Source organism: Pseudoliparis swirei, chromosome 4 (assembly GCF_029220125.1).
Source record: "Pseudoliparis swirei isolate HS2019 ecotype Mariana Trench chromosome 4, NWPU_hadal_v1, whole genome shotgun sequence".
Taxonomy (NCBI): Eukaryota; Metazoa; Chordata; class Actinopteri; order Perciformes; family Liparidae; genus Pseudoliparis; species Pseudoliparis swirei.
The window spans coordinates 27,035,231-27,054,141 of NC_079391.1; the positions used below are offsets into that span (position 1 = coordinate 27,035,231).

The following is an 18,911-nucleotide window of genomic DNA, read 5'->3' on the forward strand; positions in this document are numbered from 1 at the left end:
TATGAAAAATGGATGATTTCATTACAAAGCCAACACATATAAAACATCAATAACACTGATCTTGGTTTATAAGTAACACTGACGTGATGTGGGAGCATCTCTCGGCTGGATAAATATCGAAGAGGATTTCTATAAAAGGTCGGAGTACAACGCTACAAACCTTTGAGACTGCATTAACTGAATGTGAGAAAAGCATCAATTAAACTGGAAACAAATCCCTTTCAAAGGAAGACAGGATGAGTTTGTAAGCAAATTGTTTGCTTGTAGTTGTCTTCATTCTGAGGGTGAATGTTATAGCAGAGTGAGATACTTTGGGTTGTATGTTTGTGTCTGCCAGTATTTAAGCTTCACAGAAGGATGCTCCCTGAAACAACAATGTGTGTATCAACGTTGCAGGGCAGGGAGAATGGTTCCCATGCAGGGCCCGAAGCCCACTCTGTATCCATCTCCTTGGCCGTAACCTAGACAGAATAAAAGACAGGAAGTTAAAGATAAATACATCAATATAAATATATACATGTGATTATGGACATGATTATGTGACGTAAGGTCATCTGACAACACTAAATTAATGTTTTTTGGCTTAAACATTTTGTTGAACTTATTTATTGTTATTATTTGTATTATTAAAAGGGGAAAAGAATCGTTTGAGGCCTGTTAAACGTATTTCTGGGGAATAGTGAGTAATTTCAAACTGGACATGGAGGGGCATGGAGAGGCAAACAGCGCCAGTTACTGTCGCATACAAGTAAAGGACACGGATACATTGAATCTGTACCATAAGGTTTAGTAAAAGATTATGATTTGGCTTGAAGTAGGTTTGATTCTTTTGGTTTCACACAGGACACAACAACTGGTCTCCTGGGAGAAAGTCCCATGTTTGACCCATCCACCACTCTAACCTCCTCCCTACGAGGACTTTGATTAAACATATTGGTGATACATCAAAAACAAATGTAATTAATTTTGTTGGACGAGAAAGATATTTTCAAGAGACAAGTTACCACACAACACAGTTTAGCCCTCAAAAAACAGAAAGAAAATATCGTGATTTTTTCATCATATTTTTGGGGAACATATGCTTTTATAAACTCTTTTTTAAACTCCGACCTGTGATAGTGACTTCATCTCCATCCCTCAGGAAGGTTCTGGTTTCTCCTCCTCCCAGATCAACATTTTTAGAGCCCCTCCATGACAACTCCAGCATGGAGCCAAAACTCTCTGGATCCTGTTGAGACGCAGTACACAAAAACACATTGAGACAAACAGTCTTTCATTTATAGCCAGTCCCTTGGCAAACATGTATCATCCAACACACTAAAAAGTGATGAAATTAATGCTAGTCTTGTTTGAATTTATTACAGCCTCTTTTTGAATTAGTCCGATATTTGCTTGATTATAAAGTCACCAGTTCATATCCATAAATGTAATACTAGAAGTTACAAAGTTATTTAAACAAGAAGGAAAAACGAAAAGAAAAGAGTGACAATATACAAAAGCAAGGAGATAAAAATGTGCAACCCCCTAGAATATGCATATACATGTATAGGGTTATGGAAAATAGAGATCCAAAAATCCAAAGTTTTTCACCCCGGAGTTCTGAAGATGCTAAATTCAAAATTCGAATAAAATCTATGATTGAAGGATAACCTCAGCATTGCTGTCAGCATGCCGACAGCTAGCTGCTAACGGTGCTAGCCGCTAACGGTGCTAACAGCGCGAACAGTTCAAACCACAGCAACAGTGCTGACAGAACTAACGCCTAGCAGCTGTCAGCTAACACAGGGAGAGGGGCTTCATTTTCTGCTCAGGTAAATTACTTTACTATATATGTACAAAGACAATAGTTGTTCGATAACGTGTGAAAGCTCGGCATATCGAACCAAGAACATTTAATGCAATATTTAAATATTGCATTAAATGTAATATTCGGGTGAAAGGTCAAGGTCAAGGTCATGAAAAAGGTCAAAATCTTCTTGAATCGCATGAAATCTGGTGGGATGATTGGTTATTATCCGGGGACAATTTGATTAGATTTTGGGATCGATCGGGTCAAAGGTCAAAATCTTTTATATCCAATTGGCATGCAACTAATGCCAACATGTTCATAATTCAATGCCCAATCTTGTGATATGCAAAGTTATGCGCTCTACCGAGTGCCCGTTCTAGTTTCAAGCTGTTTTACAGGTAACAGATTATTCACCACTCACTTTAACATCATAATTACATGTGAACCGTGGCGTCGTTAGGCCTATTTTAGGGGGGCGTCTAGGGGAGGATGCTGTCTCTCGTCAACGACAGCCAGGATGACAGACAGGAGTTAAACTCAAAGTAAATGATGCACGGAGTGAACTTGTAAGTCCAGGTAGTTACAGAATGTGGCTATCGGTGATTGTTAAAGATTGTTACCCGCTTACATTGCGCTCTACTTGAGGCAAATGTAAGGGAAGAGATAGAAACTGTCTCCAGTGAGCGAGAGTGTGAACAAGCGAGTTCGGAATACAAGAAATAACCATCGACATCATTCTATTCTTTGCATTAATATATATTATTATAATATTTGTATCCATTGAATTGTTAATGATAGTGTCCAAATGAGCATGACATATCACTATGACCCTGAAATTCTGTCCCTAACAATGAATAACCGGACCCCCCCCCCCCCCCCCCCAAAAAGCGAACATAACCAGCCCCTTGGGGCTTAGCCCCCCCCCCCCCCTTCTGTGAATCCTACAAACACCCCTGCATGTGACTTACCTTGCCACAGGGCAGTCATGTACCGTGTGTGATAGAAGATGTATTCACATACACAGATACACAAATCAAATAATAGATCTTAACTGGTGTTTATCGAGGACTGAGCATAATGTACGTGCACACACTCACGGGTCCACTTATGGTACCAGAAGCCAGCAGGTCTCCAGGTCTGAGGTTGCAGCCGCTGACTGTGTGATGGGCGAGCTGCTGCTTCATGGTCCAGTACATGTACTAGAAACAGAGATAAGAATATGAGGGAAGCGAGTATGTGCTTGAACGGTGAATAAAACCACATTGTGCTTTTGGAAAGCTGCGATGGACATTTATGATCGATAGACTTAACAATGACCAAAAAAGACAACCAAAGAATTACCACTGACAGGAACTTAAAGACCATCAGCACAAAATCCAAGTCAGATAATGTCACAGTTCTAAACACAGAGGCTAGATTCACTCTGCAGACACAAATGGCTGAAATCAACTCTCTTTTTACACACTTAAATTGTTTTAAATTGTTTTTTTGGCACACATTTTGAATCAATCAATTCTGTTTCAGGGCACTTTCATATGTGCTCCTCCATCAGGTCCACGTCTAATTCGTAATGAGCCAATAATACAAAACAGGGCTCCAGACTGCGACCAAATGGTCGCATTTTGCGCCTAAAATTAGACAGTGCGAGTAAATTTTTCATCAACTCGCGCATGCGCGACCAGTAAATTAGCAGATTTCTTTTTTTTGTTATTAAATATTTTTGTTGTTTACAAACTTGTTCTACACTTCAGCCCACTATAGTTAGCGGTAATGCCTGAATGACTGGTTTGCTAACCGACATTAACTCCAGAAGAAGAAGAAAGGAGACTAAAACCGAAGAAGAAGGCTGGCCTGTGTGTGAGGGGGGGGGGGGGCTAATGTGTGAAAAGAGGCGCACCGCAACGGAGACGCAACGAGGGCGAGGGCCGCAGAGTGAGAGGTCAGAGGGGATCCTCACGCACCGAGCGGCGTCCCCGTCCCCCGAGTTGAATCTCTGGGTCAACTCAGCCGACTCTCACATGTCTGCCCCGACAGACTGATGCTCACGGTAAACGCATTCGATCGGGAGCGCGCGAGGGTTTTGATAAAGTTAGCGGAAGGATTTAAGTGACAACATCCGGTTTTGCAAAGTTAGCGGAAAGAACCACGTGAAACAACATCCGTTTATCAAAATAAGATGTCGACAAATCATACACTAACATATAAAAGTAAACAATGAACTGATGTTGTATCTTTATAGATCGTTTCTGAGATTTAGCTTAAATTATGCTAACATTAAAACATTTTTACTGTACCAAGGAAGAGTTTATAAAAATTAGTCAGTCTTTTGTATGCTAAACAAAGTCCTGTCTATAGATTTCCCCAAGAGTTCCAGGAAATGAATGATGCAGATGTGTTCCATACATATCTGAAATCCCCTACAATAGCAATCAAACAATTTTAATGTATCAATTAGGTAAAAGTCCTAAATGTTTAAAGAAATCGGTAATTTCTTTAATGTTTGAGGTGCTTTATATATGTATTTCCTCATAGTCCTAGGCAATAATGCTACACAATAAATAGAATGCTTCAATCGACACCGTGATCGGTGATCGGTATTATCGGATCGGCAGATACTGATTTCAGTGATCAGTGATCGGTATTATCGGTGATCGGCAGATACAGATTTCAGTGATCGGTGATCGGCACCAAAAACCTGATCGGTGCATCTCTTGAAACCAACAAATATTTTGATTGGCCACAGGGTGACGGGTGGAGATTCCCCCTGTTATAATAGTAGGGGAAACACTGCAGTTGATAAGCGTGTCTTCTTGTCTGATCAATACACAACTGTGAGGTGCGTGAATGGACAAAGCGGCCAGCTGCTGATCACTCACTCAACAGCTCGACCTGCACGAATAGACGGTGCGCGCGCAGCGCGCAAACATTTTTTTTGGGGAGCACCGAAGACCCATTTTGACGCAGGAAAAACCCTGTGTGCGCCCCTAAATGTTCTGCTTGCGCCCCTAAAATTTTAAGTTAGGGGCCACTGTGCTCCTAGTAAAAAAAGTTAGTCTGGAGCCCTGCAAAAATATGACTCTTGCAAATGCCCCTAATAGCCGTTTACAGAAATTAGCAGATGTGGAAATTTGACGAGGAAACGTTTGGATCTTTAACACTCTGCAATTCTCAAAGAACCTCAAAGTTCCCCATGTTCTCTGCCCGTCTGTGTCTGCGTCATTAGAACATCTTGGATGTGCACAGACACTCGCAATCATGACGTATGTCGCATGCATTAATTGACCATACTTAAGAAGAGAGGGCGTGGCCTATGTGGTTGACCTGTTAACTACCGAAACCGCCCTACATGCTGTATGATTCATTTCTGACATTATGTAGCTCGGTGATCTAGCACACTGAGTTGTTACCTTAAAGTTTGACTTGCAGATGTTCGCTGCCTCTGACATGCCTTGTCCTGAAAGAGCAAACAGATGAAAGCGACATATTGGAACACTCATTCACTAGCTGGGTCATTGCCAACATTGATGGTCTACTTTATGATTGAACAACAATAGTCTCTTCATCAGAAACAATGATCTAATGATGTTTAGTAGTATAAAACAGAGATGCTGTTGAGAGAAACAAAAAGTGACTTTTTTTCGTCCCGATGTGTGCGCACACGCCGGCATCGGAGCTCTGCGGCGCGCGAGACGGAGAGCGGAGAAGAGTTAACGCGACAGTAGAGACAGAAATGACATGCTGCTGTGTGGAGACGATCAATATCAGATCGGTCAAGTACGCAAAGGCGCGAAGTAACAAAAGTGGCATTACGCATTGTTGATTATTTTCGCCCATGCGTACCAGTTATGTGCACCCCTGTTTACAATGCATATGTTTTGTGCTTGCGTGTTTGGGAGGCATGGGAAAGTGTGGAAAGCAATTGGTGGTCAAATATTAAGCGAGAGAGAGAAAAAAAGAGAGAGAGACAAAGAGAGAATATGGGTGAGGGAGAACATGAAAAGCCTTTAATGGCTCCCCATTACCGTGGATCACCTCAGGGCTTTTAGTGCTGTGTGTGTTAGTGAAACAGTCGATCGGAGGTTCAACTTGGTGAACTGTACCTTTAAGTGACACAAACAGGTTAATATTGAGAGTGTAAGGGTCAGGGTGCTGAAGGTAGGGGAGGGGCTCTGGGTCCTGTAGAAAGAGGAGAAACAGAAACTAAATGAACAAGAACCAAATGAGGAGGAGGCTCTTATGTCCACAGACACACATCACACACACACACACACACACACACAACAAAATAAAAAAGGAGGGAGACACAGCTTTTCTAATTCTTAAACCCGTTAACTCCAATAAAATAAAAAGGTGGCACCGAAGTTCGGGTCATGTAATCACCAATCCGGAGGTCTCAAACGTGAAAGTCTGTCAATCAGTTTTGAAAGACCGAGTGAGGCCTGTACGCAGGTTTAGTTGGTAGTGCATCAAAGGTTTTCTACATCACGGTACGGAAGACCTGAGGAGCCAGTTAGAGAAAAAAAAAGTAAAATCTAAATAGTTTTTCCAATGTGTCTATAAGATCAGGTGAAAAATAGGTTTTGGCAATCTGTCTAAAGGATCACCAGAATCACATCATCTCAAGGCCTGTGCACCATCGTCTGATGACTCACCAATACTTTAAAAGTGAACGTTGTGGCTCCTGTACTAACCTGGATGGGGTTGGGTTCTGCAAAAGGTAACAGCGCCTCCATTGGGATGACCCAGGGTGAGATGGTTGTCCCGAAGTTCTTCCCCAGAAAAGGACCGAGAGGAACATACTCCCACGCCTGGATGTCCCTGGCTGAGAGTGGACACAGACAATTCTGCATAAGTATGCAGGACTGAAACATCTTCTGGTGCCTTCTGAACAGAAGTATCCGTCACAGCACCAGCATGATGGAGATGGTCAGTGTGGAGGATGTGATGCATCGTGTGCAGGAGAACATTTCAAAAAGGCAAAACACTAACTCTCCAGAAAACTTTGAAAGCAGAAAGAACACACTATTGCTCTAAGTGAAGGCAAGAAGAGAGTCTGCCTAATGTCAATAATAGTCGCTAAAGTATTTCTCATACATCCGCCATTCACTCCTCTCACACACGCTCACTCATAATGCCCTTGCTTGTCGTTGTTTGAGGCTGTCAATCATGACATTAGCTATGTCTCTTCTATCTAATAGCACAGTGACACAACTATCATGTTACTGCCACTTTAAAAAAAAAGTAACATTCTCTCTCAGCCTTTTTGAAAGCTCATGCTTTCACTCAAAGCTCCACCTCCCCATCACTGCCCAGTCTAAATCAGCTCCATCCGTCTCATCATCCATTGGGATTTATGTTGCTGCTGCTCAGGGTAGACGTCTACTTGCGCATGCAACACACTGTTTCAGGCAACATATAATTGATCCTCACCAGAGATATATTGTCCATGCATTCTAAAACATGCTGCAGCAGACGCATGTTATCCTGTACACAGCATGACATCCAGGATAAACCGCTCTGTATTTCTACATGAAAAGGAATGTGATCAACACTGTTGATTGTGAGTAAAAGTAAAACTGAAAGTTTTTCACGAAAGTTTGATAAAAAAAAATCGAATTCAAATCGAATTCAATTTAGTCCGAGAAGATTTTAAGAGGACGTTTTCTTTCGGGTCAAGTTGTGCACATCAGTAATTCACCTCTTCAACTTCAACTTCATCTTAAGTAGCAGTCTTCCAGTTGATTCAAATGGCTGCTCTCTCTGTGTATTAGCTCTGAGCCATCACTGCTCTCAGGCATAGGGGCAAAGCGATAGCATCAAATCAGTCCACAGCTGAATTCACAGATTCCGTGTTCCTCACATGACTGCTGATGAATGATGCACGTGGATCCAGTGGTGTGAGGTTTTCAGAGAAGGTCCCAGGCAAAATGAGAAAACGTTTATTTACACGAGAATGTTTCAAAAACCACCAGAAATTATCCCAATCATAGAATGTTTAAGGATGATTATTGTCCTGACATGTTCATATGATATGATATGATATTCCTTTATTTGTCCACCAGTGGGGACATTTCAAAAATCACAGCAGCGGTGCACATAAGAGCATCAATGAAAATAAATATAAAACACAAAACTAAATCCTAAAAAAATAAATAAATAAAATAAAATTAAAAATAAATAAATAAAAATAAAATAAAAATTAATATTGCCATATTTATTATTTCTTCACATACCATTTGGACAGTTTCATTAAAAGTCTTGGGTCTTTAGACATATGCAGCAAAAGGGATCTTCAGTGATCTGGAGATAACTAATATAGCTAATGTCCTTTGATATGATGTTAATTTGATACATCAAAAAATCTAAGAATATTTGTGACATGCAATTTTTTTTAGCATAATTTACGCAATGAACATCATGCTGTATTGAAGAAGACTTGAAACTAGAGATTGAGACCATAAACTCATGTTTACTGAGGGAATAAATCAAGAGAGAAGTAGTCATTTTCCCATAGACGTTAATACAAGCAGAAGAGATTGCCCCCTTGTGGACATTAGAGAGAAAGCAGCTTTACAAAAAGAAGCATCGACTTCACTTTGCGGACCCTGAGTTGCTGGTTGGTTGTGTTGGAGTTTTCATAATAGACGAGCACCATCAGTTATATCTAATGTTTAATTATATCCAAATGTTTAAAACTCACTGATATGACATTGGCATAATGACAACTGGTGTGAATATAGTGTGTCTGAATGGTTTAACATATAGCCTTGATAGACTTTGATTGAGTAGGGTTTAACGTATTTATTTTCTTCTTAATTGCTAAGAGTCAGCGCACCCGAGGGTGCGAAGAAAGTTTTTTAACTCCTATTAGAAAGAAGTTATCTACAGGAACATTTTAATTATGGGGAAGTAGACATGAAAAGGGACTTTCCCTCAAACTGTGATAAACTGGGTTTGATTATAAAATAGACATATACAAGAAAACAGAGGAAGAGCTTAACATTTAAAGGCAATGTCAGTCAGCCACACACACACACACACACACACACACACACACACACACACTCACTCACTCACTCACTCACTCACTCACTCACTGCCAGATGGTTCCGTTACAAAAACAACATTTAATACCAAGTTCCCTACTTTTTAATAATCCCATTATTAAACATTTTAAATATTTAAAATTTTCAATTCCCTAAATACAAGCATAACAAAAAGTAGAAGGACATTTATAATAATAATAGCCTTCAATCTTATATAGCGCTTCTCTAAGTACCCGAAGTCGCTTTACAGAGTCCAGAGTCCAGTAGCCATACACACACACACACACACACAGTCCTACCGGTGGTGGTAAGCTACATCACTAGCCACAGCTGCCCTGGGCAGACTGACAGAAATAAATAAATGTATTTAATCAGACCTGAACAGATGGACTTTCAAAATCGCTCCAGACTCGGATTTCAATTGTGACGGTGGGTGTTCTACCGAGACTTAATTTCTTTGCATTTATGTAACCCTTATCTCCACCACCTAATTATAGGAACTTTCATATGGGGTGTGAAACAACCACGAGTTAAGATGTCCACACTACAAAGGCATACAACTAAAAGGTGGTCTTTGAGTACCCAATTTAAAATATTTGTTGGGGTCTTTTGACTTGAGACCAATCTCAATCTGGTTGAACCTAGAACTATCGGTATCTTGGAAACCAATTGAAGAAAATCTTGCCGCACCCCGGAGGTTAAAGGACCTACAATATTTTGTATAATTCCCATTTGCTGTAATTGATTTGTGCTGGGAGAGATGGAGGAACGTGTTCAGCAGGCTGCAGGATGACTGATGGAGGAGTAAAGAGGGATATTGGAGAGAATGTCAACCGCACCATGCCTGTCTTCTCCAGAGACTTCATCTGAATTAATAATGCATATACATACCCACTCATGTTTTGATGTGGACTGACTTCGCCATTTAATCTAAATCCATTTCTAGCCGAGAAAATCTGAAGTGGCATCGACATGTATAATGCAGAGCTAAATATGTATGATGATGAGTGGAATGTCATTGCTAATAAGAGCTGTTGATACGTCAGCATACCATCAGCCTCATAATTATAAAACCACAAGCAAATAATGATGATGTTGATGTGATGTGTTGTGCTCTTACCACTCCAGTCATTCATGAGCACCATGCCAAAGATGTGTTCATGGGCTTTCTCAATGGGAATGGGCTCCCCGAGCTGATTCCCCCCGCCAACAAAGAAGGCCTAATCAGAGTAAAGAACAAATATGACCTTGTGCCAGATTAAATATCACACAGCCTGGTGAAAAGAGAATATTATAAACATGCCAGGGGATCAGATTAAGTAAACACTGTAATCACCATCTCCAGCTCAATGTCCAACTGCTTAGACGGTCCAAACACGGGAGGTTTTGCTAGGAGAAAGAAAAAAGGAAGCGTTTATTATAGTGTTTATTCCTTTTTATTACTTTAGGTGAGAACCTTGTATAATACCTTTGGGATTCTTTTCTCGACTGCACTCATTTCTGTGTCTTTTAATAATAATGTTACATTTGTACTGTTCATCTTTTATTTTGCGAATAAATAAATAAAGAGCGGTTAATCAGCCATAATAAATTCAACTCTACACAAACACACACACACACAGACACACACACACACACACACACACACACACGTGCATGTAGAGATCTTACTCTGGTCAGGTTTCATCTGGCCTGAGGGCCGGCGGATGGGGGTCCCAGATACAACCACTGATGATGCTCTTCCATGGTATCCAACTGGAAGCCTCAACCTGCACAACACAATACTGAAGACTGAACAAGGCCCACAGGATGTCACACAGGTCAGTCTACTTTGTGTATTTTGAGAACTCCTCTGAGAGTAGTATTTACGTCATGATTAGCGCAGACAAGTCTTCAGCTCAGTTACATTAGAAAGACAACGAGGGACGGTAAGATTTTCTCAATACTGCCAGGGTGATCAATTGGAAGTCAGGCGCAGAAATGTCACAGAAACGACTCCTTTGAGTAGTTCAATACATTGCTGCGTGTGTTGGTTTTGATCACGCGCTGCCATTAAACCTCCACTGAGGGTGAAACATACGATATGATAGAAAGCTTGAAGCCACAGTAACAGATATATAGTAGTGTGGTCTTCTTATCTATATTACACAGATTAAAAAAGATTTAATACATCTTAACCCTCCTGTTACCTTCACATTTACTAACATATTCTACCCTCGGGGTCAATTTAACCCCAGCAATTAAAACCTCCAGAAAATTATTAAAAATTAATATTGTTTCCCAAGTTTAAGTGTGAGGTACTTTATGTTTACCTAAATAGCCCTTTAAATATACACTACCGTTCAAAAGTTTGGGATCACCCAGACAATTTTGTGTCTTCCATGAAAAATCACTTTTATTTATCAAATGAATATAAAATATAGTCAAGACATTGACAAGGTTAGAAATAATGATTAATATTTGAAATATTAATTTTGTTCTACAAACTTCAAGCTCAAAGGAAGGCCAGTTGTATAGCTTATATCACCAGCATAACTGTTTTCAGCTGTGCTAACATAATTGCACGGGTTTTCTAATCAGACATTAGTCTTCTAAGGTGATTAGCAAACACAATGTACCATTAGAACACTGGAGTGATAGTTGCTGTAAAAGGGCCTCTATACACCTATGGAGATATTTCATTAGAAACCGACACTTCCACCTAGAATAGTCATTTACCACATTAACAATGTAGAGAGTGTATTTCTGATTAATTTAATGTTATCTTTATTGAAAAAACAGTGCTTTTCTTTGAAAAATAAAGTCATTTCTAAGTGATCCCAAAGTTTTGAACGGTAGTGTATAAAAAAGTTGATATTTCTTATATGTTTGACACAGTGAAAAACAGCCTGGGGTCAAATTGACCCCAAAGAACACCGACGTTAAACATTGAATGGGGTCAAATTGACCCTAAAGGTAACCGGAGGGTCAACGAATTATTGCCAAAACGTATCCTGAACACTGGAATCAGTTAGAGCAACCTCGTAGTGTCCCTCCACATATCACTGTTACAGAGAGCCTGGAACAGTTAGTTTAAAGCTCTCTCTCAAAGTCTGCCCCAACACTTGAATTGTATTTAAAGCCTTTTTTTTATTCCCCAACCAGCTGTTAGTGTCTGCTGCTTAGATTGATAGTGTACCAGTTTGGCATCAGTGCATTCTCCTTCCCACGGAACATGGTGCCAACGTTGGTGGCGTGGTCTCTGGAGGAGTAGAAGTCGGTGTAATCGCCTGTGAAAAACAGATCAGACAGTTCATGAGTGGAAAAGACTGAAATATTCACACAGCATGAACCCGACTGGGTGAGCCGAGCGTTACTATGGAATATGTTGTTAAACAGAGCCCCCTAGTGGTGATGTACCTCAAGTCACTTTAATTATGTGTATGCATTTATTAATGTGTTGAAGGCAACTATTGGTAACTTTGATTAAAAAAAAAAACTTATTATTATCTCAAAGTGTCACTCTATCCTGACAGTACATGAGAACGATACTCAAGTAAAGGTAAACCACCAATCACAGCCAAGGAGTCACGCAAGATTCTCTAACTGGACTGCCTATTTCTTGCCTCAGATGTGTTTAGAAACATGCTTTAGTGTACAAAAAAAAGAGAAGAGAAAAGTGTGTGAACCGGTTGACAAAAGTGAGTCTTTAACTTGAAAAGCTCAACTAAACACATTATTCAGGATGTGTGACATCAATAGATAGAAGTGAGGTCACAGCTTTAAGATTAACAGGACCGGCTCACCAATGTCTGCAGGAAGGTGCATGGTGGATGCACTCTGATCGACAAATGCTCTGCAGAGACGAAGGACAGAAAAACAAAAAAATATTGGTGAAATAAGCCATTTAAAAAAAAAAGGAACAAGAATATGCAGGCAAATAGAAAATGATTAGAAATAGCCTGGGTTATAATAAAGACTCTAGAATTAACGATTACCCAGAACAATACAAGTGATGGGTTTGACATGTTTCTAAAAAATGATTTTTTGATGTTGTCATGATTACATGATACAGCAAAGTGCTGCTGTCCCATTCATATTTACACCATTTCAAGCCCTCACGGCCTCTCACACTCAACCACTACCAGACTGACCTGCTCTGAAGGCTGACATCATCTCGCAGAGTGCTCTCATTGGCTGACAGCAACCCCTGCAAGGTCCTCCTGGCCTCCCTCCAGGCCTCATAACCAAGAGCCATGAAGGCATTCAGTGTGGACTTAAAGGGAGACACAGATAACAAGTCTGATACAAAGAGCAGAAATGCAAAATCACAGGTCCAATATAAATTAAAAACAGCTACTGGCAGAAGTAGAAGACCTCAGATCCTGGACGTAAGAGGAGCCACGCTGTGATATCGCAATAATTCTTTAGAAGAAAAAGTTCTGTATTTATACTTTGACTTCAGTAGTACTTGCGGAATGTCAAAATAGCAGGACAAAAAGTACTGATGATACATACCGATCTTGCCTGTATTTTTTATATTATATTATATTTAATATTACAGAATGAATGTGTAAGCATCATATTAATGTATCTGATTATGCAAGAGCTGATTAAGGAATATTATCGACTTACTGGACTTACCGTAGTATCAGTATGATGCTAATTTGATTTTTCAGATGGAGTACAACTGATTGATGTCAGGTAGAGAGCTAAACTGATTTATGGTCCCTCTTCTCTGATTATCATCAGTGATGAAACTTACCTGCTCAAAGACATCCTGATGTTTGGAAAGCACAGGTCCTCGAAACAAAGACTTTATCACACTCAGGTCCAGAATCTGGTCTCCAATGGCAACACCAATGCGACGTTTGGGCTGGGGAAACAAAACACACTGACCTGATGACCCACAGACACTTCCACTACCCTGCATCTATCAAGTGGTTCTAAAAATGTTCTTTTAATTTACAATGTCTCATTCGGCAAGCCAGGTACTTTTAATGCTTTAAATTAGGAGCCATGAAAAACATGAATTAAGTAAATAGTTCCAGCTATTAAAAACAAAAAAAGGTGGAATATGGACCCCAATACAAATAAAGAACTTGTGAGATGTAATAAAAAGTATACCTCTGCGGTCAGAAGGGACCCACGTTTGTTTGCTGAGGTTAGTTAGACCAGTGCACCCTTTCAAAACTTAGAATTATTCAAGGGAATAAATATAATTACAACAACCAAAAAACCGCTTTTTATTGTTTTAATATGTATCAATAAAAGTTATGTTTGCATTTGCAGTTATGCAATTGTATAGCATGAGTATAATAATGTTGCACTCTTTTAATGGTGTTCGATTGGGTGTTGGACTAATTCTGGTATTTGGGGACTTCATGAGGAGAGTGGAACGGCCCAGGATTGTCAGTGCACTCCACACACACACACACACACACACACACACACACACACCCACACATCCTCTCCCTCAGTACACTTCAGCATGATCAGATCGTCTTTATCCACATAAACGTGAGTATTTTATTTTGAAAACCACGACCATAAGTCCTCAACAACACTTTTCCTTTATGCAAACCCAGTATAAATAATAAAAACTGCACTTACATGATCAGGTGTGGAGAATATTCCATAAGGAAGGTTATGGAAGGAGAAATCCGACGAAGCATCTACTTTTAGGAAGGACATCTTCTCTTTTGCAGTGGTATTCCTCTCAACTACTGAGTGAGAGTAAATGAGCAGCAGCAGCAAGCACTTCCAGATGTTTGACATGAGACAAGCCCAACTCCTACTGCCGAGCCAATCACATGCTGCCACTAGTATCCACCCTCCTACAGCCTCTTTGGAAGTTAATGCAAACCAACCTGGTCAATGACTAAGCAAAATTAGAGTCAAGTTACTGATAAGCCTAAGTTTAATGTAGCGCCAGTTTAATGAGGGAAAACAATCTTTGAAACATTCCAACATGTAGGGGAAGATGGAGTCAAGCAATACAACATAAAAAAGAAAGGAAATAAAAAGGGTTAAATAATAATTATTTCCCAAACATCTGAAGTGTGATGATACATCATGAAGAACAAAACGGTCTTGATAGAGACTTCCAGCAGGTTTGCCTACAGCTTTAGGCTTATAATACTATGATATCAGATATATTGACTTAAAGTTACTTAAATATTCACGATATGATTCGAACTCAAAGATGCTGACGAGACACACGTGTATTTATTGAGCCGCTTTTGATTATTCGGTTAAAAGAACTACAGATTGGACTGCTTATACGCTCCTTATACTTCCGGTATGCAGCTGACGTCACAGACATGCGGCGTTGCGATCCTACTTTACGTTTCAGTGCTTGCTGACAGTAACGTTCGCGGCTTTTGCACCGTCCTCTTCGACTCTCATGTGTTGACATACTTGTTAATGTTTAGCTACTGGAAGCACACACAAAAACGATGTCGTAATAGTCTCTTCCACAGTAACGACAACCGAAACACACTTCACATAGTTTTTTGTCACACGTCATTTGCACTTTAAAGTTAGCCATATTTGAAGTAGTCCGGCACAATGGCCACCTTGCGGACAGCAAAGCAAGCGCTGAGAAAAGAAATAAAGCGAAGGGTTGCAGCGTTGAGTGACGAGGAGAAACAACGACAGTCTCTCGTCCTCTCACGGCAGGTAAGGAAGAGTTAACGCAGACTGGCTGATGTGGACACTATTTTAATGGTTATTAATAGGCAATTGGATGTTGTGGCTATAACCAATTAACACTAGTCTAATACCCCAAAACTGGCACTTTCACCTCGTCACGTGTTTGAGTGTGACCACATGTCGTTTGGACTGCAGCACTTTTCATTTGTGTTCACACATAAAGTAAATAAAATAAATGTCCGTGCTAGCAATAATTATATTAATGCTGTTATTTTCACAAGTTAATCATTTGGTTGTCGCCACAATTCAAGAAATAGTTTTCACTTACTTATTAGTTCGTGTACATCAGATAGTTGTGGTCAAATCAGCTGATGCACTCATTTACTGACAGTCCTGGTAAAACATTCAGCATTTAAGCATTCGAGCTGACAATAGACTATAAAGTAGTCTGTTTACAAGAAGAACGCTATAAGCCCAATATATATATACACAAGTCTTTGCAGCTGACAGCTAGCATCGGACATGCAAAAGCTAGCGGAGGTACGAGTGACTACGTCCGGTTTGTAAAACAAGGGTATGAAACTAATATTAATTAAAACATATTTATAATATGTATAACAGGTGTTACATGTGCCCCATATACCTTTATTATATTCTTATAATTATTAAAATACCAATAAATTGTGAGGAAAATATCTGAAAAACAATGTCTAACAATGACTGACATTCATTTGATTTGAGGTCATCACACAGCTTTTTGGATATATACCTTTTGTAAAACACCTTATTTTAAAGACAGAACACAGAACGCAAAGGCTGTGTCTTCCAAAGGAGGCAGCCGCTGGATTGGGACACAGCTATTGTGCTATTATAAGCTGTGTGACCAAAAATCTGTATCAAGGTATTTGTTTCACAGTATTTCACAGTATTTAGAAAAGAGATATATTTGTGCATGACTGGGCCTTTTTATATTCAAGGATCCAAGGATCAGTTATTGTCAATATACAACAAAGAGATACACAATGAAATGCAGCTGTAGTCTATTCTAGAAGGACTGAAGATATAATATATTATATCTTATCTTTAGTCCTCCTGTCCAGAGGTTATAGTTGGTTATAACCTGCCACATTTACAATGTATTAATGAAATATGTTTTGTTTTCTTTGTTATTAAAATGAGAATTTCTTCTAATTGTTAACGAGGGAATCTTTTGCATTTTTGCCTAAAAAAAATTACTGAAATAGTTGTTCAACTCATAGATTAATTGGCTTATTGTTTCAGCTCCAATATAGTGAGTTAACTGAGGAGAAACTTAAATGTTATTGATAGCCTTAGTGTTTATGAATCAATCATGGAAGACGATCATTAATTTAGACCCCCTGCTCCTGTGCTTAATAATGTCACATTTGTAACTTTCTCTTCCTCTGTATTTTCTTTTAGCTGTTCAGACATCCCAAGTATCTGTCCTGTAAGAGGATTGCTGTGTTTCTCAGCATGGACGATGAGGTGCGCACCGAAGAAATCATCAAAGACGCATTTAAATTAGGTAAAAGCTGCTTCATTCCAAGATATGAGAGCAGCAGCAGCCACATGGACATGCTGCAGCTCAACAGTCTTCAGGACATGGAGACGCTGCCTCTGACATCATGGAACATCAGACAGCCTGCTGAAGATGACCACAGAGAGGAAGCACTGGCTACAGGTAAGCTTTGACACACACACAGACACACACAGACACACACACATCCATTTATACTCTAAAATGTACACTCACAGGTCAGACGGTATATCTCCACCAATGTTTATTCTTAATGTAGCTACAGCTGTTTTTCCTTTTTCTTTTGTGCTGATCCGATCTGTTGAGTTTTATGATCCGTTGCATCACTAGTTAATTTCTAAATGGATTTTTATTCATATGTTAATTTATTTCATAATGTGTTTTTATTTGTTATTACTGAACCCTTTGAGGTCCCATAGTGTCAGACCCAAAATATTGTCTCACCGTGATGTTCAATGGATTCATTCTCTGGAGACCACAGTGGTGTGTTCATCCTGAATGGGAATCCAGGTGTTATGATGAGATTTTAGATTTAATAGAAGTGATAAACCGAAAAACATAACAACTTGTTCAAATCCATAGCTCTGCTGTGATTTTAAAAGTGTAGTCCCAAAAGAGTATCATCATAGATGCAGCAGTCTCTATTTACAGGCAAGGGCTGGCATTTTCCAGATCTTCATCACCGATTACACTCATCTGCTCTGATTATCTAGGCGGTCTGGACCTGATCTTGATGCCAGGCCTGGGCTTTGACCAGTTGGGGAGACGTTTGGGAAGAGGGAAGGGCTTCTATGACACCTACTTGGAGCGCTGCATCCGACACTCCAAGGGAAAGCCCTACACCATCGCCTTGGCCTTCAAAGAGCAGCTGTGTGAGGAGATCCCTGTCGACGACAACGACGTGCTCATCGATGAAGTCCTGTACGAGGCGGACGAGTAGCCATTCGGTCACCGTGAAGTCAAAACCGGCTACATTGACATGTCAAAAGTCCGCCAATCATTTAACGTGGCCTTTCACATGAACACGATCGCTGTGGTTACACTCGCATCTCACTGTGACCTTTGTGGTCGTATGCAGCAGATGAGAACTGAGCTGTGTCCACACGTCACATTTTAAGGGTGACCCTCCTGATCGCATAGTGATCGGATATAATTTGCGGTCAAATGAACGGCTGTAAAACGGTGAATATATACATTTAATTTCCTATATATTCCTCACACTAAATGCCCCTTGATATGTTTGTTTTTCAAAAGCTTTTATTTTGAAGCAGCATAATCGTGAAATGTTGGCATCAGTATTCATGTAACGGGACGAGCCCAGAATAAACTAATGTTAGTTATTCCACCTGTGATGTAACTAACATCCTGCTATGACTTGTCCTATATGTCATCTGTTATTTCATGATACAAGTTACGCTACTAATTCATGTATTTGTTGATACTTGTGATGACAGATGTTGTGCCGGTGTTATGCTCTATTGTTATTTCATGCTGCTGACGTTGCCATAAAGAAATGTTTGGTAATCAGCAACTGCCTAAAATGAACAATTGCTTAACGCAATTATGGACATAAATGAACGATTCAATTAAAGGCGAATAAATGTTTAATATATCTCCGAATGGCGGATGGGCCCTGATTGCTGTTTTATATATGTAAGCCATCAACCATCTGTTTCTACTGCTCTCACATGGTGACACAGTAGTGATGTTATTAGACGATTGAGCAGCACTGCTGGAGCATAATGACTGTGTTCTTACAAGTAGAACTAGAAGTTCTACATGCAGGTTTAACAGACTGTTGACCACATGACCGAAGGTCACACGATAACTTGGCAAACTCCGTCCATGCGTCTTCCTCCTCGTACCTGGGGCGGAGTTAAAGTGG

At 39.9% G+C, this 18,911-nt stretch overlaps 2 protein-coding genes across 4 annotated transcripts; one reads left to right on the forward strand and one right to left on the reverse strand.

Annotated features, from left to right (window-relative positions):
• fah (fumarylacetoacetate hydrolase (fumarylacetoacetase)) lies at positions 1-15,970 on the reverse strand. 3 transcript variants are annotated; one of them, XM_056412020.1, is made up of 15 exons: positions 15,797-15,970; positions 14,428-14,537; positions 13,580-13,690; positions 12,969-13,090; positions 12,621-12,670; positions 12,014-12,104; positions 10,507-10,604; positions 10,172-10,224; positions 9,956-10,055; positions 6,481-6,611; positions 5,890-5,965; positions 5,197-5,243; positions 2,887-2,988; positions 1,111-1,228; positions 1-461 (listed from the first exon to the last, which is right to left on the reverse strand). In XM_056412020.1, exons 2-15 carry the CDS (start codon positions 14,506-14,508, stop codon positions 385-387), a joined length of 1,257 nt encoding a protein of 418 aa, XP_056267995.1. In that variant the 5' UTR covers positions 14,509-14,537; positions 15,797-15,970; the 3' UTR covers positions 1-384. The 3 variants fall into 3 exon arrangements, with proteins under 3 accessions (XP_056267995.1, XP_056267994.1, XP_056267993.1); XM_056412019.1 differs by having other exon boundaries at positions 14,428-14,540; XM_056412018.1 differs by lacking the exon at positions 15,797-15,970 and having other exon boundaries at positions 14,428-14,688.
• On the forward strand, positions 15,384-18,639 carry mthfs (5,10-methenyltetrahydrofolate synthetase (5-formyltetrahydrofolate cyclo-ligase)). Its single transcript, XM_056412024.1, has 3 exons — positions 15,384-15,495; positions 16,909-17,170; positions 17,740-18,639. The coding sequence occupies exons 1-3, from the start codon at positions 15,385-15,387 to the stop codon at positions 17,964-17,966; spliced, it is 600 nt and encodes a 199-aa protein (XP_056267999.1). The 5' UTR covers position 15,384; the 3' UTR covers positions 17,967-18,639.
• Positions 18,640-18,911: the final 272 nt, after the last annotated feature.

What these genes read in the sequence shown, in the direction of transcription:
- mthfs (XM_056412024.1), top strand. Translation starts at nt 15,385, where the DNA reads ATGGCCACCTTGCGGACAGCAAAGCAAGCGCTGAGAAAAGAAATAAAG. An exon ending in CTCTCGTCCTCTCACGGCAG is followed by an intron (nt 15,496 to 16,908) that starts GTAAGGAAGAGT and finishes ATTTTCTTTTAG; the next exon opens with CTGTTCAGACATCCCAAGTA. An exon ending in AGAGGAAGCACTGGCTACAG is followed by an intron (nt 17,171 to 17,739) that starts GTAAGCTTTGAC and finishes CTGATTATCTAG; the next exon opens with GCGGTCTGGACCTGATCTTG.
- fah (XM_056412018.1), bottom strand. Translation starts at nt 14,592, where the DNA reads ATGTCAAACATCTGGAAGTGCTTGCTGCTGCTGCTCATTTACTCTCAC. An exon ending in TATTCTCCACACCTGATCAT is followed by an intron (nt 13,691 to 14,427) that starts GTAAGTGCAGTT and finishes TTGTTTCCCCAG; the next exon opens with CCCAAACGTCGCATTGGTGT. An exon ending in TCTGCAAGTCAAACTTTAAG is followed by an intron (nt 2,989 to 5,196) that starts GTAACAACTCAG and finishes CTCTGTTTCTAG; the next exon opens with TACATGTACTGGACCATGAA.